At 54.4% G+C, this 20,557-nt stretch overlaps 1 protein-coding gene across 1 annotated transcript in view; it reads right to left on the bottom strand.

Annotated features, from left to right (window-relative positions):
* GRIK3 (glutamate ionotropic receptor kainate type subunit 3) overlaps window positions 1-20,557 on the bottom strand; it is a 215,944-nt gene that overhangs the window by 64,765 nt on the left and 130,622 nt on the right. Inside the window, exons 3-5 of the mRNA XM_087858285.1 lie at window positions 11,837-12,094; window positions 4,807-4,988; window positions 2,112-2,165 (exon numbers count right to left, since the gene is read on the bottom strand). Of these exons, the coding sequence (XP_087714411.1) occupies window positions 2,112-2,165; window positions 4,807-4,988; window positions 11,837-12,094 (494 nt within the window). The remainder of the gene's footprint in view (window positions 1-2,111; window positions 2,166-4,806; window positions 4,989-11,836; window positions 12,095-20,557) is intronic.

Raw genomic sequence — 20,557 nt, 5'->3', positions numbered from 1 at the left:
AAAAAAAAAAAAAAAAGAACCGGGGGCCTTGAGAGCATCTGCACGTGGCTGCCAGAAATGAGTAAACGGATGCCTGAGTTAAGGAAATGAAAAAGTAATAGAAGCAGATGCTGTCTAGGGCTAGATAAGGCCCCTCCCTCCAAGACCTCTAACCTTGACCCCAGGAAGGCAATAGTATTAATGAAAGGAACGTGGGGTCCCTAGGGAGGTGCCTTCTCTAGAGTCTTGCCTGAAAGGTTGAGCCAGGCTCAACCCGGGTTAAGGGCCCAGAAGTTGGTCTCAGCACCCTAGAAGCCCGGGATGGGGCGGACAGGGCTGCCATGCTGGGGACAGGGCCTTGGGCCCCTGGAATGTGCCCTACGGCACTTTCCCAGCCTTGCTCCTCTGCCCTGCTCCCGGCTCCAAACAGAGGTGGAATATGGGAGATCTGGTGACCTCATCCTCCAGCCTCCAATGACTTTCCAGGATATAGCACGACATGAAAAAGTCAGCTTTGGTGGGCAGAAATCCAGAAGGGACTTGGGGAAGAAGGTGCCTGATCTCAGTCACCAGCAACCAGAATCCCTTTCTCCCAACATGACTGCCGGCAGATGCCCAGATCTGAGCTCTGGATCCGGAGCACGTGCCGTGGGTGGGGGTGGGGGGGCTGAGCTCTGCCATGCGCACAGGGTACAGGGGGTGGGGAAGAAGCAGTGGTGTGCTGGTGAATGCTCAGGAACCAGCTCTCGGTGGAGGGGAGGTTACAAACCCTTATTTGTAGTACTTGCCAAGTTCGGTGGCATGAATATTCCTTCCACCATGGCCATCTCCAAGCTCCCTTCGTGCTATCAGTGAACATGGATTTGGGAGCAGATGACTACAACAGGCTCTAGCAATCAGTCAGAGTGAGCCAACCCCCGCTCTCCAGTGAAGCGCTAACCTGCCTCTTGGCCTTGCTTATGCCGTTCCCTCTGTACGGAATACTCTTCCTCTCTCTCCTGATGAACTCCTACTGATGCTTCAAGGCCCCATTTAAACATCTACCTTCCTGCCTCAAATTTCCCACATTCCACCAGCCCCTCCACACCAGGTATCTCTTTCCACTGTGCGCTACGGCCACGTGTCCAGGCCTGTGATGGCACACGCCTGCCGAAGGAGCTAGACGTGGAGGTGCGGACCGCACAGGACGGGAGCTCCTCCAGGGCGAGGCCTCGGCGCCAATCATCCTGAGACCCTCACCGGAACCCAGGTGCTGGGGAAGGAGGGTTACCTGGGTGCCAGACGGATGAGGGAACGCAGAAGCCTGCCGGGCTGCAGCAAGGCTGACGAAGAGGGCAGGAGCCTGTTTCAGTACCGGGACGTCAGCGACGCTGCCACGTGTCCCAGACCGGGCTGGGTGGAAGAGTCCAGCCAGGGGCCCAGGGAAATGCTAGAACTTCTGGCTCCAAGGCAGGGTGACTGGGTGTGGGCGCCCCTTTGGCACAGGGATCTCTTTATTCTGCTGATTTCAGGCCACAACTAATTATCCTAATGGGTTTAAATGGCCTTAAATGTTCTCCGAGTTTGGACAGGCCCCATCTGGAGCCTGCAGCTGGGCTGGCCCAGCTGACAGTGAGTGGGCAGACTTCAGCACGGATGCTGTAGGAATCCACAGCAGCATGTCCTGTTGTTGCGTGAGGACTGAGGCATCCGTGGGGAAGTGTGTGGGCTGGGAGCCGAGGGTCATCTTAATAAGAGCAGCTAACACTTGCACCGCTCTGCGCACGAATCAGGCACTGCTCTCAGCATTTTACTTTCGGAGCTCATAATTCGAGGAGTTAGAAGCCATTATCGCGCCCATTTTGCAGACGAAGAGACCGAGGCAGGGAGGTTAAACGACTAGCTGGTCATCAGAAGGGCGTGAGTGGACACGGGCAGGTCTAGACTCACTGCCCGAGTCACAGCTTGAGGGCATTTCTCAAAGTGGGCGGGCCACGAAGACATCTCTGGGCCCTTGCCCGGGGCCACACCTAGAGCCTCAGGAAGCAAGGCCAGCCTGAGTCTCCTCTGGCTGCCGCAATGGTCCCCACCAGACTGACCTTGTTCCGCGGGGGTCCCACCCCCACCCATGCCAGGACCTGGAGGTACGTTACCAGAGTGGTGAAGATGAAATGATAGTACTCGGTCATCATGCCCATGGCCATGGCCTGCGGGAGAGCAGAGCATCAGCAGCCCGCAGGGGGTGCCCGAGAAGCCCCCTCCCCATCTGCACCCCAGGGCTGAGGACCAGACTGGTATGGGACTTGGGAGAGGAGGGCCCCCTGGAGTGGGACGTCCTGAGACCACCTCCCCGAAGTGACAGTGACTGGCTGGCAGACAGCAGCGGGTTTCACACTGGAGTGTGCAAGTCCCCAGGGACAGATTCAGATGCAGAATCTTGGGGCGCCTGGGTGGCTCAGTTAGTTAGGTATCTGCCTTCGGCTCAGGTCAGGATCCCGGGATTCTGAGATCGAGCCCCCGCCTCGGGCTCCCCACTCATCGGGGAGTCTGCTCGTCCCTCTCCCTCTGCCCCTCCTCCTGCTAGTGCTCTCTCTCTCAAATAAATAAAATTTTAAAAAATGTAGAATTGTGGGCCATCCTCTGTGTGCAAAATTCCAAATTCCACAGGGCCGGGCTGGGCCCAGTCGTCTGCTTTTCCGTGACCATCTCTGGGCCTGCCACACTTAGAGACATGCTGTCGGAGTCAGCCCCAGACTGCCTTCTCCAGCACCCTGACTCCCCTCAGCTGAGCCCCCTGGAGAGTGGAGACAGCCTGGCTTCCCTGGTCCAGCTGACCGGTCGCCAGGCAGGCCTCTCGGCTGCTATGAAATTACTACCATGTATCATCATGAAGCCTGCATTACCTACATTTACGTATTTTATTAGAAACCTATAATCCGGGGCGCCTGGGTGGCACAGCGGTTAAGCGTCTGCCTTCGGCTCAGGGCGTGATCCCAGCATTATGGGATCGAGCCCCGCATCAGGCTCCTCTGCTATATGAGCCTGCTTCTTCCTCTCCCACTCTCCCTGCTTGTGTTCCCTCTCTCGCTGGCTGTCTCTATCTCTGTCAAATAAATAAATAAAATCTTAAAAAAAAAAGAAACCTATAATCCATAATACTAACAACCATAATGCACTTTCTACAGAGTTCTTCGGAATGCCGCCCCCTAAGTGCTCTGGAGGGAAAAGTGTCCCGGGCTCAGGTACACTTGGAAAGTGCCGCTCATTCTCTTGCCCTCTTGGAGATTCACAACCCACATCAGCAAGTTCAAGGCTCCCACCAGGCCTCAGTCGGCAGCCGTGGTTACCTCTGTGGAGCTCAGTGTTTGGTGAGCACACGGTCTCCAGTTCTAAATCTGGATGTTTTCAAGTCAGGCAGACGTGGGAGTAAATTCTCACTTTCTGGCTGGATGACCTTGGGCCCCTTCCTTTTCCCGTGAGCCTCAGTTTCCTCAGCTGTAATTTGGGCATGATGACCATTGCCACCTGCCAGGGGGCACTAAGTGAGGAGCACTGCGTACCCGGCACACGGTCACTCCTCAGTGCCACCAGCCAGGGGTGTGGCTGTCCCTGTGACCCGGTTACACACACCAAGAAGAGGAGGGAAGCGCTAAGCGCTGGCAGTCACCCAGTGATCAGGGGTGAGGGGTCACTGGGGAGCGTAGGTCTCCTCCACAGTGACACTCTAGGTGCCCCGTACCAGTGCTGACTGTGCGCCGGACCCTGGGCTACGCTCCTTCCTTGCCTCATCTCAACAGAATCCTCCGCCACCCGCGGAGGTAGGGACCACTGGCTCCGTCTACAGAGGCGGGGATGACACCGGGGCCCCTTGCTCTTGGGTCGCACAACACCCAAGGGCAGAAGTGAGATTCAAACCCCCAAGCAAGCTATTTAACCACCGTGTGAGGGAGCCTGGGGGAAAGACACTGGCTGCAGGGCCGCCTGGGTACCCCTTGCAGGGCCCGACTGGAGGGTGGGACTTGGACACCCCCCCACCCCCGCAAGGACTTGAAAACTCCTCTCTCCGCCTCGGCACCTAGCCCCCTGCCCTCCCCGTGTCTCCTCCCCACCACCTGCATCTCACAAGGTCATGACTTTGAGCTCCACGGAATGCCTCCTTCAATCACCACAGACACTTTCCGGGACCCTATCACTGCCTTTCACACAAGCACTGGCTTGAATGGGAGTGTTTTGGGTCTTGGCTGTGGCACCCCCCCAAGGAGGTGGTGGGCGATTTTGCGGTTTATTTCTAAGGGAGCTGGCAGAGAGGGCTCTCGTTCCCAGCATGCCAGGCTGGGCTGTGTCTGGAAAGGAAGAGAGGCCCATCCAGGACCGAGAGCCACTTCCCTCCCCCACGCTCGCTGCAGAGTCGAGCAGATGGTGCGGGAACTTCAATAAACCTCCTAGTATTAGGAGAGTAGCAGAAACTGCTGCGGGCTACAGGGAACTCATCACGGAAGAGGCAGTGAGGCCCTCCTGGGGCTGTTCCTGCCGCCCCGCGGCCTCCCTGTGCTTCCCGAGATGCTCTGTCCTGTGTGGCTTCAGGCCCTGCTCGGCGGCCCCTGCCCCCCACCTGCAGCCGCGCCAGGAAAGCTACAGCTCGGCCCTGCCTGGCTTCACTCCGTCCTCACGCCCGCTCAGACATTGAAGACCACCCTGTGTCCACCCTGCGGCTGCCGAAACAGGCGCAGCGGGGCTCCACCCGAGCTCTGGCCACCCCCCGGCCATGTGTGCGGGGAAGGGGATGTGGGGAAAGGGGCAGGCAGATCCCGCCCATCCCTTCCATCCCTCGGGCTGGCGAGTACGCACCTGCTTGAGGATCTGGGCGGCCATGGTGTGGCTGCAGTCGAAGATGATGCGGAATTCCCGGCCCCGCTTCATCTCCTTGAGTAGGGGGCGCGAGTCGTCGGAGTCAAGGGGCAGCTGGCGGATCTTCAGGCGGATGTTGTACCTCGACGGGGCCATGATGAGCTCCTGCAGACGGATGAGCCCTGGGAGGCCCCGGGGTGCGAGAGACACATGGTGCACACGGGTGAACACAGCCGTCGGCCTCCGCGGACTCTGGTGTGCACACAGGCCTGCGGCCCCGGGTCTGTGCGCGCACACAGACACGGATGTGTGGCCCGCAGAGTCCTGTGTGTGTGCGTGGACACATCCACGTGAGTCCACACACGGGCACCAAGACACTTAGGTACAGTGTGTGTACCAGGCTGTACACACCTGCACACACCTACGGATAGGTATGCACACACGGACACGTATTTGTAGGGACATGCGTGTTGATGTGGACACACGCCTGGGCTTCATTACCCACGTGAATCAAGGCCTGTGCACACACACGGATACATATACACACATACGATTCAACAGTAGGCACGGGCAGCAGAGTCCCTCTGACCACGCCTACGCGCTCCCCTCGAAACTAGAGTGCATTTACGGATCTACAGAGCCCAAACTAGAGGGCACCCCTCTTCCTCACCCCACCTATGACGCTGGGAAGCAGGGAATCTGCCTCCAGGATCTGGGCACAAGTGAAGGCTCCAGGCTCAGCGGTACCAACTGTGGGACTGTGTAAGACAAAGTGGCATTTGTGTCCCCAACCCGAGGGCAGCCTGTCTCAGTAAACCTGACCGATATTTCTAGGCTCCATGCAACCACCTCCTCCAGGAAGCCTACCCCTACTGCTCTGTCCAAACAAGACACCCTCTCCCCCCACCTAGTGGCCTCCTCCCTCAGCACCAGCCTCCTCTGGCCTCATCTCACTCCCTCGTCCCAGCATGGGCTCCTTAACCTCGTGGGCTGGGTCCGCACAGCCCCTGGCACAGGGCCTGGCACTTACATGGCACTCAACCCAAACCACCATGATTGGATTGACTTATTGTTTTTTTCTCCCCACACTGAAAAATCCATCCTCCACCTTAGCATTTTGCAAAACCACTTGATCTAGGGACTTCTAGGGAAAACGGAATGTCACTTCCTGGAGACAAATGGCTTACTTAGGTCTAATTAAGTTCATTTCCGTCGCTATGTCAAGGTCCACTCTTGCTGACTCCCCTCTGTTTAGCCTGGGAGCAAGCCTGCGTGCTGCCCTTGATACCCTTCCCCACTGCAGGGAGGGGCTGAGCCAGCAGGGGCCAGGGTCCCACTGGGCGCCCTGCCCACACTCAGGGCTCAGGGTCTGTTCTGACTGAACCGTCTGCTCAGCCACGCTCCATTCCCCCATAAACAGCACTCTGCTTCTCCTTTGGGAAGCCACTCCTCCCCCGTGCTCGGACCATGTGGCTTGGGAGGGGTCCATCTGCAGCTCTCGGGCCACAGTGTGTGGCCCCAGCCTGGCCGATTGGCACACACATTCCTCTAGGCATAGGTCAGGGCTCAGAGATGGGTAGGTGATGCCAGTTGGTCCTATCAGATGACTTCCAGAAATGATGCCAGAGCAACCGGGAGGAGATACACCCTTTTCCACCTCCACATAGGGAGGAAGTAAATCTACGCATCACCACATAGAACCTGAGAAGGATTCCAACACGGCAGAAGTCAGGACAAATAGGTCCTAGTGATACCCATTTGAGCCTCTGGATCGAATAGTACCTGAAGCTAAAATGACTCTGGAACTTTCCAGGAAAGGCAGCCCATCAAATCCACTCCCTCCCCCATTTTTTTTTTTTTTGGTTAAGCTAGTTTGCTCTGGATTAAAGTTTGCAACCACCCATTGCAGTGCTCCCTATCTGGACGGAGTTCCCCCACACAGACCGCCTACTTTGAGAGCCTTCCAACAGAGCCTCGGGGTTTCCAAAGCCATTTCTGATACAAATGCCTGGATCTGTTCAGCTTCTCCTTCCCGTTCCGGAGGGCTGGACAGCAGGAAAGCCATCTGGCGCACATCATTCCCCTCTGCTGGGGAGGACAGAGATTGATCCCTGTGACCTAAGTCTCCCGAGGAGCTCCCAAACAAGCTTTGCCGTAGCCACCGGCATCAGGACCCCCCAGCCCCCTGGAAGGTCCCAGACCCAGGTGTATGGGCTGGCAAAGGCTCTAGAGACCTGGAGTGTTCTGGATCTAACAGCAGCCGCAGTGCTCCCCAATACCAGACTTGAGAGGGAGCAGGAAAGGGCCATCTGCTGGCCTGTGCCGAGGAGGGAGGGGCACACCAGCCTTACCCTCCCTCCCCAACTCACCCCAGGAATTCTCCCTTGGGCTAGATGATGCTGTCCGCTCACTCTTATTACCCTGGGAGGCTCCCCGTCTGCACTCTGCTCCCACTCGCTCAGTGTTCAGAGTCATGCACGGCATCAGCAGGCACGTGAGCTTTGGGGATCCAGGACGTGAGGACAGGGACAGCCCGCACGCTGGAGCAGAGGCCCCCCCGAGTCTTCTTGTCAGCCAAGTGCGCTGCCCCGTGTCATACACAGTGACCCACATTCTCCAGCAGCAAATGTCAGACCTCCTTCTCATCAGTGTATTCCCGAAGGAGACCAGAGGCTCGTCTCAGCCCACCCCAGCAGAGCATTAGGCTCTAGGCCGGCCCGAGATGAGCCTTCCTTCCTGGCCGCTTCCCTAATCAGTCTCTCTCAAAGTATCTGCAGTGAATCCTGGTTGTTAGAATCATGCTTTTCACTTACAAAGCACTTCTGCATTCATTACCCTATTTAAACATCTCCCTGTCCGAGAAGGGATGTAGACTAGAGACTAAGGTTCCAATGTTACCGACAAAGAAACTGAGGCCCACAGAGGTTAAGTGACCACCCCAAGGTTCTGCAGCATGCCAGCGATGGGTTCGAGATTCAAGACCCCACCTTCTGGCTCCTAGGCTGGGGCCCTTTTCTCCACCTCAGCTTTTTCTAAGACCCTTCCTTTCGCTCTTGACATGAGTTCGCCTTTGTGTGCAGATGAGATTACGAAGGTGACCACTTGTCAAAGGTCACAGGGCAAACGCTGCTGGTTCCCATAATAATCATTTGCAATATTCTATAACCGATGATCGGACATCCTGAAATCATGTTCCAAACTAATGGCCAAAGTTATTTATGTTCCTATTATCCCTGTGTTTTGGTGGGTACACAAAATTATATTATAAGCCCTCCAACCAAACTCCAACATCTGTGTTTTGCTTCCTGCCCCCTAGAGGACATCCCCGCCTAACAAATCCCACCTATATCATCATCTGGGCTATCTTATCGTCATCAAGTAATTAAAGGCTCTAGAGTAAAAAAAAAAAAAAAAAAAAAAGCTCTTGCCCATGCTTTCCTCTTGCTTCTGCCTCCCGACTAATCCTGGTGCTTCTCCATGAGGCTGTGGCCCCTCCTGCTTCCAGGGAACTGTACCAACTCTTCTCTCAATGGCATTGACCTCCCTGGGTCATCTCGCAGTCATCCTTATCCATGTGCTCCCAGGTGCACGTAAAAAGAGTTCTCTCTGCAGTCAATTGCAGTGATGCGACCCGAATTCCTCACTCCTCCCTGTAGCTACACCCTTTGCCATGTAACTTGGCAGTGACCTCCAACTGTGGGCAGGTGACCTGCCCCATTCAGGACACTGGGCTCCAGCAAGTAACCTGTGCTGGCCAACGGTGTATCAACAGGCGTGTCACAAGCAGACAGTAGAAATGGAAGTGCACACTGGGTCTGTTTTTCTGCACCTCTGCCATCGTAATGTCAACATGGCCGGGCTAGCCTGCTGGTGCCCGTCATCTCCACCAACATCGAATGACCCCCACGCAGGTGAGCGGTCCACCTGAGGCCAGCACTACCTCCTGGCCAAGCTAGCCAGTCAGTGACCCTGCAGACCTGTGAGCTAGACACACGCCTAGTATTTGAAGCCACCAAGTTTTGGGGGGTGGCTGGGGACACAGCATCGTTGTGGAAATATTCTAGAACTGGTGTGCCCCCTTCTAATGTGCTAGGAGAACCATGATTTTGTTCGGGTGGCCCAGTGCCAGTCCCCAGAGCTGACAGCTGATTGGTTAAGAGCCAGTCAGGGGGCGCTCCCTTTCCTATCTGACGATGCTTAGGGTAGGAGGCATGGACTCAGTGAGCTGTCCAGGATGGTCTGCTGGAAGGTTCCTAGACAAATTTTCCTCCTTGATAAGAGATATGAGTCACACGAAGAAAAATCCCTTTGGCTCCTGCCTCTTTCCTTCTATTTCCTGGGGTGTCAGCAGGTGAGGATGGGCTGCTCGGAGCCGCAGCAGCTCTATTTTGACTGCACGAGAGAGAAAGCCAAGAGAACGGCAGGGCTACTGACCCAGCGCCCCGGCTCTGTCGAGCTGCTAAACCAGGCCTGGAAGGGCCCATCTCCAGACCTCTCGTCCGTCAGAGAACGAAGTGCCTCTTGCTTGAGTCGGGGGAACTGGGTTGTCTGTGACTCCAGCCAGAACATCCGAATGCACACGGCACCCCAAGCAAACGCAGCCAAAGCCTGCTAAGGAGTGCTTCCAGCGCCGGGGGGCTTGATGACTCGCACGTCGTCCCTTTGCAATACCCTGACTCTGGGAGTACACCTCTTACCACCCACCAGTCCTCATCAAAGTCATCTTACTATTTGACTGAATCCAACCCTGAATCCCCAGGACCCAACGTGTTCTTGACCAAACCCGCTCCATCCCGGACTCCCCTGTGTTTTTAAATGTTTATTAAACTGAATTGAACCGAATGGAAAATCAAGTTGAATTAAACGCTAATTAAATCCTGGAAGAAAGGGGATTATGGGCACTGGTAAGGGTGAAGAAATGAAGATGGGATCCCCTCTCTGCTGAGAAGTCAATCATGCTGGAGGAGAGCACATGCCCACCCAGAGGCGGCTGGGCATTCCAGGCCATCCGAGCTGATAGTCCAGGGACTCGCTCCTATCGTCAGAGCAAAGGCATGGAGGAGAGGGAGCTCCAGACGTTAGCATCAGCTCTGAGCAGCCTCACCGGCACGGCAGCCATCCTCTGCAAAGCCTCTGCCCCCACCCCCTCCAGTCCAGAGGCCCCAGGACCTCTGGGGGGCTGTGGTCCGCGCCAGTGTCTCTTCTGACCGCTCCGTGTCCAGCTACGCACTCTCAGCATCACCCTGTTCACGTCCAGTTCTTCCCTTCCATCCTGGCCCCAAGTTCTCTTCCAGGCAGCCCCTCAAATTCAGGCCTCCTTTGTCCCTGTCTGCATCAAGGCAGCCACCCCCACGTGTCTTCCGGCTCCAGGCTCGCCCTGCCATCCGCCCCGCACGATGCGGTCACAGACACCTTCTGAAACTCTGCTTTCATTGTTTACTTCTTTGCTCAACCACACTCAATGGGCCTTGGCTGCTTCCAAGATCACGTGTGAACTGTGAAGCCAGACAGCGGAGCCCTCGCACAGCCTGAAACGCTCTGCTTATCTGACCTTTTCCTCCCACCTTCCGAACTTGAATCTTCTCCCCCCTGGCAGGCTGTGTTCTCGAGGAGGCTGCCACATACAATCCCGCCTCCTCAGTTTTTGTGCACGCTGTCCCCGCCGCCGGTGATGCCCTCACACCTGCTCTCTCTGTCTGTCCACCCTTGAGGCCCGTTCATGTCTCTCTTCCTCTGGTAAGTCAGCCCAGATTAGGCAAGCCCGCCGGGCTTCCTCTCCCCAAGTGCCTTGCTGCTGACGGTATCCACCCATGGCTTGATTCTTAGCTCTGATGGCCTGGAATGACCAGTGACCTCTGGGCGGGCACTTATGCCCCTATGATAGGATTCACTCCTCCAAAAACGATGGGATTGCCACATCCTCATTCTTCACCCTTACCAGCACCCAGGACTCTCTTCCTGCAATATTCAATTACAATTGATTTCATCTCAATTTTTAATTCGATTCAGTTCAGTCCAGTTCAACAAGCATTTAAAAACATCTCTGTTGTACCAGGGCCCTGTGCTAAATCCTGGAGGCACGTGAGGCTCATGGTGTGGACAAGGACGTGGTCTCAAAGCCACACAGTCCCTTCTAGCGGTGCGCTGAGGCAGACCATCGAACAGGGCTGCCAGAACGCTGGCAGGGACCTGGAGCTGGGTACTCGTACCCCTCCATGGCAGACACCTCATGCTGGGGCACTGAGCGGGAGTGGGGGCCCCTGCCCTCCAGGATCTCCTGTCTGGTACTTTGGGCATAGCAGGAACTCAATAGACGCTTGTAGAAACCTGAGTTAAACAGACACCTTTTCTGAGGGATTCTCTCCCTAGGATTCCCACTCCCCATTAGGAGGTAATCAAGAGCTGCCATAGAATCACAGGCTGCAGAGAGCTGGAGGGCTCTTTCCAGGCTGGAGGCTCTAGCTCTTGACTTGACACGTGGGCAGAGAAGGCCCAGATGGGTTAAGTGACTTGCCAAGGTCACTCTCTCTCAAGCAGCCAGGCTAAGAAATGTCTCGGGACTCGGATCTTTGGAAAGAAAGAGGAAGAGCGGAAACAGCTCTGTGCTATTCAGCTAGTAAGTGTCAGAGCCAGCACACGTCCCTGCCGTGTGTTCAGGGCCTGTGCTCGTAGCCAGCCCGCATTTGCTGCAGATGGGAATGGGAGTCTAAGAGAGCAGGCCGGTGTGGGCATGGCTGTGCAGGGGTGAGTGCAGGCACTGGGTGTCCGCTGAGTGCAGACATGAGCATCCTACCGGGGGGCGGAGGTGGGAGTGTGGGGAAGGTGTGAGGCGGGCTGCGGCTGAGTGAGGGGTGAGTGTGGCTGGTGTGCCTGGGGCTGTGGGGGTGTGCAGGGGTGAGTGTCCGGAAGTCCTGGTAGGCTCGGGGGCGAGTGTGGACCCTCCCCCGGGGCAGCTGAGCTGGGCGAGCAGATCCTGGGGCTGTACCTCCCTCACCCCCCGCCCTCAGCCCGGCCAGGCCTGGCTACCTACCTGTACTGTCGTCATAGACCACGGTGGCCGATCGCCACTTGAGGTACTGGACCAGGTCGAGGATGGCGTGGCTGAGGGAGGCGTAGTCGGGGTACAGGTTCACGTAGAAGGTGTCCTTGTTGTCCAGCGGGTGGTGTTTCCAGCGCAGCTGGATGTGGGGCACCTCCAGGGCATTGCAGATGGACTGGACGGCATTGGTGCAGGAGCCCTGGGACGGCCCGAAGATCGCCACCACGCCCAGTGCCAGCTGATCACAGGCTGCAACGGAGGGAGGGGTGGAGGGAGGTGCGGGGGTCAGTGCTGGGCCTCGACAGGCAGCTGGAGGCAGTGCGCGTGGAGGTGTAGTGATTTTGGTGATCCCCATAAACACAGTGGGGGGAAAACAGCAACCGGAACCTTCTGAGGGCAGACGACTGAGGCTCCTTCTGAGTGTCAGCTTCCTCCTCTGAAAGCTGGGGCTGGAATCGCCCTGCCTCACGGGAAGGCCAAGCGAGATCACGCATACAAGACCCTCAGCACTGCCCGTGAAACAGAGATGGGGCTTACTGCTAATGCTGTCATCACTGTGCTGAGCACCCCAGCTCTGGACCCGGCCCTGTCCTGGGCGGTGGGGGGAAGGCCGAGAAATAGGTAGGATGAAACACCTCCCTGCAGCGACTCTGAAACCTCCAGCCCCAGCCTGTTCCCCGAAGTCCAATGTGCTCATCTCCCCTCTTGCCGGACACTGCCACGTGTGTGTCCAGAACACATCTCAGACCGCACGTGTCCCAAACGCAACCCCCTCCCCTCCTCCAGCCCCCACTCCTCGGTAAACCAGCTCCACCTTCCCAATGCCTTAGGCCCCGAACCCTGGCTTCCTCTCGACCTCTCTCGTTCTCTCCTATCCCACATCCCCATCCTGCTGCATCACCTATGGAAGGTGCCGGAATCAGAACTCCGGAGTCGCCACTGCCACCATCTGCGGCCTGCACTACTGTGGGAGCATCCTCGCCGGGCCCAGCTTCCTTGGGGACCCTCCCTACTTCTTACCTCTCCCAACCTCAGGCGGTGACATCACTCCTTAGTGCTCCAAAGGCTCCAGTTTCACTCGGTCTAAAAGCCAAAGTCCTTATGGTGATGGATGAAGCCCTGCTTGCTTGCGGTTCCTCCCCACCCCTGTCCCACTCCTGTCCTCAGCACCACCACCACTTTCCTGATGCCATCTCCCATCCTTTTCTCCCTTGCTCACAGCGTTCAAGCCCCACTGGCTTCCACGGTGCTCCTCAAACACGCTAAGCATAATCCTGCCTCAGGGCCTTTGCACTTGCGGGCCCCCTTCTGGCTGAAGTGCTCTCTGCTCAGATATCTACACGACTCCCTCCCTCCCTTCCCTCAGGTCTCTGCATCCGTGTGGTCTTACTAAAGAAGCATCACTTGCCCAACCCGTAATAAGAATCCCTTTGCAGCCAGGCTCCCAAAACCCCATACCCTGCTTTGTTTCTTTACTTATTAAATGACCACCAGAAGTCTTGTTCATTTGTTGGCTTTCTCCTCCCACTAGAATGTCAGCGCAAGGCAGCAAGGGCGTGGTCTAGGTTGCTTAGTGCGGTATCATCCATGAACAGTATCTGAATAGCACCTACACGTGCTTAAAGCAGTACTTGGTCTGAGCGGGGGCTTCACCAGCCTCTGCTGGGTGCGTGAGTATTGAATCCCTGCCTTCAAACAGTCTGCATTCTTGGGGGAGGCCCAGGGGCTCAGGCAGGTCAGACGGCAGATGCTGCTGGGGAGGGCAAACATCGATGGGCACAGCAGGGCTTTACATGAAGGGCCCCAGGGCAGCTGGGGCTCAAACGGCAGGCATAGGCTCACGTAGGGATTGTGCCTGAAAGATCCTTAAAGTGGGACCTTTCAGGGACAGTCAGGGAAAGGGCTCCCCGGAAGCTCTTGCCCTTTCTTCTGGCAGTTGTCTCTGATTTTCCTTTGGGCTCCTGCCTTTTCCACTCCCAGGCCATGAGGGCTAGAGAGTGAGCCTTAGACCCTGGCCTCCAGGCCCCAGTCACTGGGTTGGAGGATGGTCACGTGACCAGTCAGAGCCAATGGGAAGCCATGAGACCTCACACCATCGGTAAGATAGCACCGTCCCTCTGCAACGGGACACGGGGGGAGGTAAGATCTGGAGGTGCGGTAGGCACCCTGTGCTCACAAAGAGAGTGCTGTGCTTGTCTGGGAACGGAAGTCAGTATGCAGGTGAGCAGAGCCAAAGGACAGGAAGTGCAACCTTGGACCATCGGTACATGAACCAATACATTCTCTTTTTGCTTAAGCCACTTCGGATTTGGTGTTTTGTCCCCTCAACCAGAGGAGCCCTAACTTATCTATCAATACAGTGTCAGCAAACTCACCCTCCCACGGCCACAGGAATGAGCTACGTGCTCACGTGTGAATGTATGGCGCGTGTTGGAGGAGGTAAGACGCAGCATCTAAGCATCGATCCGCGGTGGATTCAGACGCGTCCCGGCTGCCCCAAGGGCTTCTGGGAATGACCTACTGGGCTCAGGCCACCCCTAAGATTCGCAGAGCCCCAGACCAGAGTACAAATGGAAGCCCACATACTATGTGGCTAAACATTTAAGTGTTGGTAAGTCAAGCTAACAGACTGTTATATAAAACATCCTTTCCTCCTACCCTGACAAATGCACTTTCCTGACAACCTGGAAAATCAGGTGGGAATGGAGACTTCCCATCCACAGAGATGTGGGGAGGGGTGGCACCAGCTTGCCCCCCTTCCTTTACTGCTGGCTCTGCCCTGAACCATAAGGAGGACTGTACTTTCCACATAGACACCCCACTCCTATATCCAAGCTCTGTCCACAGCCCTGCAAACAGCTGCCCTTTGCTCACCCCTGGAAAGGGCCTAGGAGTACGGCCCTGGCAGTATGGCTCTCCCTCTGGAGAACAGCCCAGGGAAGAAGCTCGTGCAGGCTTGGAGGTGGGCTCAGGGCCAGCTGGGTAGGAAATTCAGGGTTCTAGATACTTGGACCAAAGACTAGAATGGCAGGGCACAGGTTCCTGGTAGGCAAGTGCCCTTTGTCCCACTGACCCTTTGTCCTGGGAGAAGATGCTGACCAGAGGAGGGCAAGAGCAGCCCCTCCAAAGCACAGACCCAGGGAAAGGGGCCCTCTGGCCTGGGCTAATGGTGGTACCAATGGATCTAGATATGTAGCGTGGTTTTTAGTAGATCAGAATGGGTGGTCTTCAGGGTATTTTCTCCTTTGCATGGACGTCCACCCCCTCCTCCCTTACTGCCTCCTGGGACCAGGAGGAATTAGAGATGGCATTTCCCCTGAAATTTGTACTTCCCTCAAGAACACCAGAGCATGCCACTTGTGGCCCGGGTAGAAGATACAGCATTCTTGGCGGGGGGCTAGTTATTATCAGGAGTCTGCTGGAACCACCTGGAGCACGGGACAGGGCAGCCATGGATGGGAAGCAGCAGGTCCAAATAGGGGGCATCTCCTGGGTGACCCGGATTCCTCGTGGCCAATGCCAGGTGCAGGAGAAGATGCACGGTGGGGCACATGGCACCTCCCTGGTGCTCCCAGACCTGTAGGACTGGAGCCCAGTCAGGGAAGAGCTGTTCCCCGCTCTTGTCACCCTACAGTCAACAAGCCTCGAGCAGCGCTCTGCGTGAGATCAACCCCACTGATAACAAATGCTTCCAAAATAGGAACCCTGGGATTGTCAATAAATTGTCCCATTTCGGGAAGGTTTCTTTTTAGACGCCTTGCCCCCAAGGACGCCAGGCCCTGACCTGTCCACTTGCTGCTCATTCATGCTGCTCCTCTGCTCCCTGGGTGTGTTGAGGGTCTTTCCGGCTACCCTGTCCCCCTGAGAGCAGGTACTCCATGTGGAAGAGACCACATGTGAGTCATTTTGTAGCCATGGAGGCTGGATACAACACGAAGGAGACAGTAACAGTGAGTGACGGCTGTCCAAGCCTGGTCACTCCCACTCCCCTCAAGCTGTGGGCCCTCTATAAAATCTCCAAGTTTCTCTCACACTCTGTCTCCTAACCCTATTTTGAACCTGCTAGCTGTCCTCTGATGTCCTTGGTTTCCATCCTACGTCTCCTCTCTCTACCTTTTTCCTTTTGCCTCTAGGACCTTCTGATTGACAACTTGGTCAGATGACTAGTATGTTTCATTCCCCCCACTACCACCTCCAAGAATCTGCCTTTTGGATTTCCCCCTTTGATATGTTCCTGGAAGCAGGCAGGCAACTACTTCCTACATCCTTACCCTCACCCAGCCCAACCTCTTAGATCATGGTCCCCTGCCCAGGTCCAAGGTCTAGGCATCTGGTTTGGCTGAGGCAAGGGAGAGGGGGCCAAACACACATTATGATTCTGTGGAGGATTATAAGAGCAATCTTGAAGGAGGCAATTTTGATTTTGACATCGTTGTGGAGACAATGATGAAGGTGACCACAGTGATGGCTGTGAGGGCGAAGACCATATTGTTGATGATCATGGGTGTGGCATGGATGAAGGTGGAACCGATAATGCTGATGTTGTGGCATAATGGTGGGATGACGATGGCATGGACAATGATAAAATGTCAATACTGTGACAGTCCTGGTGATGATGATGGTAGGAATAATGATGGTGATATAAGCTATGATGAGAGAGGAGGTACTAACAGTTTGATAGTGATGAAGTAACTGCATGATGATGTTGGCGTTGATGAAGCTGGTGATGATGATGAAGACCCCAGCACCATGACAGTGATGAGGATGAGGAGGAGGATGATCACAGGGGTGGTGACGCTGGCAAGGGTGTGAATGGAGGTGATAACGATTTTGATGGCATCGATGAGACTGGTGATGATGAAGATGTCAATGTCATGACTGTGGCGATGGTGGTAGGAATGATGGCGATGATGTCAGCACTGATGAGACTGGTGATGATGAAGATGTCAATGTCATGACTGTGATGATGGTGGTAGGAATGATGGCGATGATGTCGGCACTGATGAGACTGGTGATGATGAAGATGTCAATGTCATGACTGTGGCGATGGTGGTAGGAATGATGGCGATGATGTCAGCACTGATGAGACTGGTGATGATGAAGATGTCAATGTCATGACTGTGATGATGGTGGTAGGAATGATGGCGATGATGTTGGCACTGATGAGACTGGTGATGATGATGTCAATGTCATGACTGTGATGATGGTGGTAGGAATGATGGCGATGATGTCAGCACTGATGAGACTGGTGATGATGAAGATGTCAATGTCATGACTGTGGCGATGGTGGTAGGAATGATGGCGATGATGTTGGCACTGATGAGACTGGTGATGATGATGTCAATGTCATGACTGTGATGATGGTGGTAGGAATGATGGCGAAGATGTCGGCACTGTTGAGATTGGTGATGATGATGTCAATGTCATGACTGTGACGATGGTAGTAGGAATGATGGCAATGATGTTGGCACTGATGAGATGGGTGATGATGAAACTGGCTGTCTGGCAAGTGATGGTGATGATGACAGTAGAGACCATGATGGTGGTGGTGATGATGTGAAGAATGGAGGTGATACCGCTGTTGATGGTGATGATAGTAATTGTGGTGATGGTGTACTGGTGTTGACAGTGGTGACAGCGGTGGTGACAGGAAGATGATGGCCATACTGGGGTTCATCCTGCCAGAGATGCAGTGATTACGTTTTACAGCTGGGTGGCTGGAAGCATCAATTCTGCCCGTCACCTACTTCTCTTTGGCCTCTCTCCTCATCCCTTTTCCTGTCCCCTCCATGTTCCTTTCACCTTCTGAGGATCTTCCAGCCTGGAAGAATGCTGCTGCCCCTGAGGGACCAGGGCTGGGGTTACAGCAGCAGCAACAGCAGCAGCTTTATCTCCAGATGTTTCCAGGGCAGCAGCCAACTCTTGTTCTGGCAGCCCTGAGCACACACTGCAGTAATTACATTATTTGTAGCTTCAATTTGGAATCCATTTTCTGGTCATTTGACAGTAACTCAATGGTTCGCAGTCGTTGCAGGAGTCCACGGCCTGAATGCAGCCCCCCTCGCCCCCTTTCCATGGCAATTGTAGTTATAGCAAAAATTATCCCAATCAATTTGTGTCTTAAAAGGAATTGAGCAGCCCAGAGAATAAGTGAAGGCAGAGGAGCCTGGGGAGTGCTGGGTCGATTCCAAGCCTGCTCCGGTCAGGCTTGGAAGAAAACCCAGGCACTCTCTGGGTTGCTGGCTCAGGCACCGTTTGGCAGTCACTCATCTTTTAATTTTTCACAAAACATTTAAAAATAAAGACAATAAGTGAAAGTCCCTTTTAATGGGGAAAGGCCTCTTGGGCCTCCTGTGGAGGGAAGGACTAATTCGAGTGGAGATGGCGGGGCACGCCATGCCCGTCTCCATGCACTGCGCCCGTTCCCCCCACGTGGCCCAAGGTGACTGGATCCAGCTGTGACGGCAGAATGGATCATTCTCGTTGGGTTAATTAGAACTAAGCCCAAGGTCATCCCCTGGAAGAGTCCTAATGAGGCTTCAGAGGAATACATTTTCAAAAACTGAAGATCAAAAGAAAAAATAAAGATCACGGGAACAAGGGATTCCCCGAGGGATGGAGCGTGCCTACGGGGGAGCACGATGCAACTGCAGAAATGCCTCCAGGGCCAGACAGCGCTGGTTCGAACCCAGCAGGGGTCTGTCTCAGGTATCGTGTCTATCGTAGGGACACTGAGGAAAAGTGATGGCAGAGAGGAGACTCTTAGACTTTTTTTTAAATTGAGATTGAACACAATATAGTAAAGTGCATCAATTTAAGCCCAGGCTTCCATGAAATTTTACATATAACTGCATCCATGTAACTACGACGTGGATCAAAGTATAAAACATTCCTAACACCTAAGAAGGTTCTCTCTTCCCCTTTCTAGTTAATACCTGCTGCATACTCTTCCCTCCCCCAGAGGCGACCACTGTTCCAGCACTTGACATTATGCTTGCGAGGCTCACCCATGATGTTTTGTGTAGGAAGAATTTTTTTCTTTTTTTTTTTATTGCTAGTTCAAATTCCGTTGTCTAAGTATACCCCAATCTGTCCATTCTCCTGTCGATGGACCTTTAATTTATTTCCTGTTACATCTGGCTGTGGTCAATAACGTGGCCAGGTACTCCCTTGCAGGCATGCATATAGCTTCAGTGGACACTTCCGAACTCCCCTGGGAAGTTTTCTTTTCTTTTTTTTTTTTTTTTTAAGATTTTATTTATTTATTTGGCAGAGATAGAGACAGCCAGCGAGAGAGGGAACACAAGCAGGGGGAGTGGGAGAGGAAGAAGCAGGCTCATAGCGGAGGAACCTGATGTGGGGCTTGATCCCATAATGCCGGGATCACACCCTGAGCCGAAGGCAGACGCTCAACCGCTGTGCCACCCAAGCGCCCCCCCTGAGAAGTTTTCACTTCACTTTTCTCACCAAAAATAAACCTCAATCCCCGCTTGCCACCATACAGAGAAAATCAGCGCGAGGCAGATCACAGAGCTAACCATGAAAGACAAAACAACAGAGCTTCTAGAACATAGGAGAAAATCTTCATGGCTCGAGGACAGACAAAAATAGAACACGAAGGCATTAACCGTAATGGAAAATATTGACAAATCAGACTTAAGTTAAGAACTTTGTTCCTCAAAAGATGTTGCTAAGACAGTGAAAAGGCAAGCTTGTTTGCAGCGGATACATGCAATGTGGAAGCCCCACAAAGGACTCCTACCCACCATATATAAAAGACTTCTACAAGTCAACAAGAAAATGACAAGCAGCTCCATTTTAAAAGCGATTGAAAGGCTCAAAAATCACTCCAGGAAAGAGAAGATTCAAATGATCTCTGAGCATATGAGAAGACGCTCAAGAGCTCTGGTCACCAGGGAGTAAAACCGCAGGGAGATCCCCGCCACACGAACCACCACTGGAAACTAAACTGACTTTACCAAGTGTTCGTGATGGCGTGGCATGGTTCCCACGGCCGCGCGCTGCCCGAGGGGGCTGGTGCCAGGACTCTGGAAAGCCGTCCGGCTGAACACGTGTCATCCTGTGACCTCATACTTCCACTCCTGTGTGTCTACCCACCAAAAAATGGGCACGTTTGTGCACCAGAAACGTCTACGAGCATGTTCATAGCAGCACTACTCTCTGGGCCCAAATGGAAACCACTCAAATGTCCAATGATACGTTTGAGTTTTAAAAACTGTGGTGTCTTCGTATAACAGACTACTACATAACAATGACTAGATTCCGGTTGTATCCAACAACAGAGATGGATCTCACTGGTATATTCCACACACTGCCCAAGGCTACGCACTGGTACTCTATTTATGTAAAGTTCAAAAACAGGCAGAGCAGCGTATGCAAGGTCCCGGTCATTAAAACAACGGTTCTTTAGGACAGCAGTGAAGAGGCAAAAAGACGTGTAATCTAGCAGGAGATATGGACAATAATCACATAATCACACGCACACACACACACACGCGCGCACACACACACGCACACACACGTGCACACACACGCACACACACACGCATCCATGGATCACGGTTGTGAAGGAGAAGTCCAGAGCTTCATGAGGTGAAGACCTGACCTTGTCTGGGGACCTGGGGAGGGCTCCCCTGAGGACCTAGACAAATGGCAGGGCAGAGGTGGGATAGGGAAGGGGCTTCACAAACA

Source organism: Ursus americanus, chromosome 33 (genome assembly GCF_024610735.1).
Source record: "Ursus americanus isolate L20-20 chromosome 33, mUrsAme1.1.p, whole genome shotgun sequence".
NCBI classification, from domain to species: Eukaryota; Metazoa; Chordata; class Mammalia; order Carnivora; family Ursidae; genus Ursus; species Ursus americanus.
This window is presented reverse-complemented; position numbering and strand designations above follow the sequence as displayed.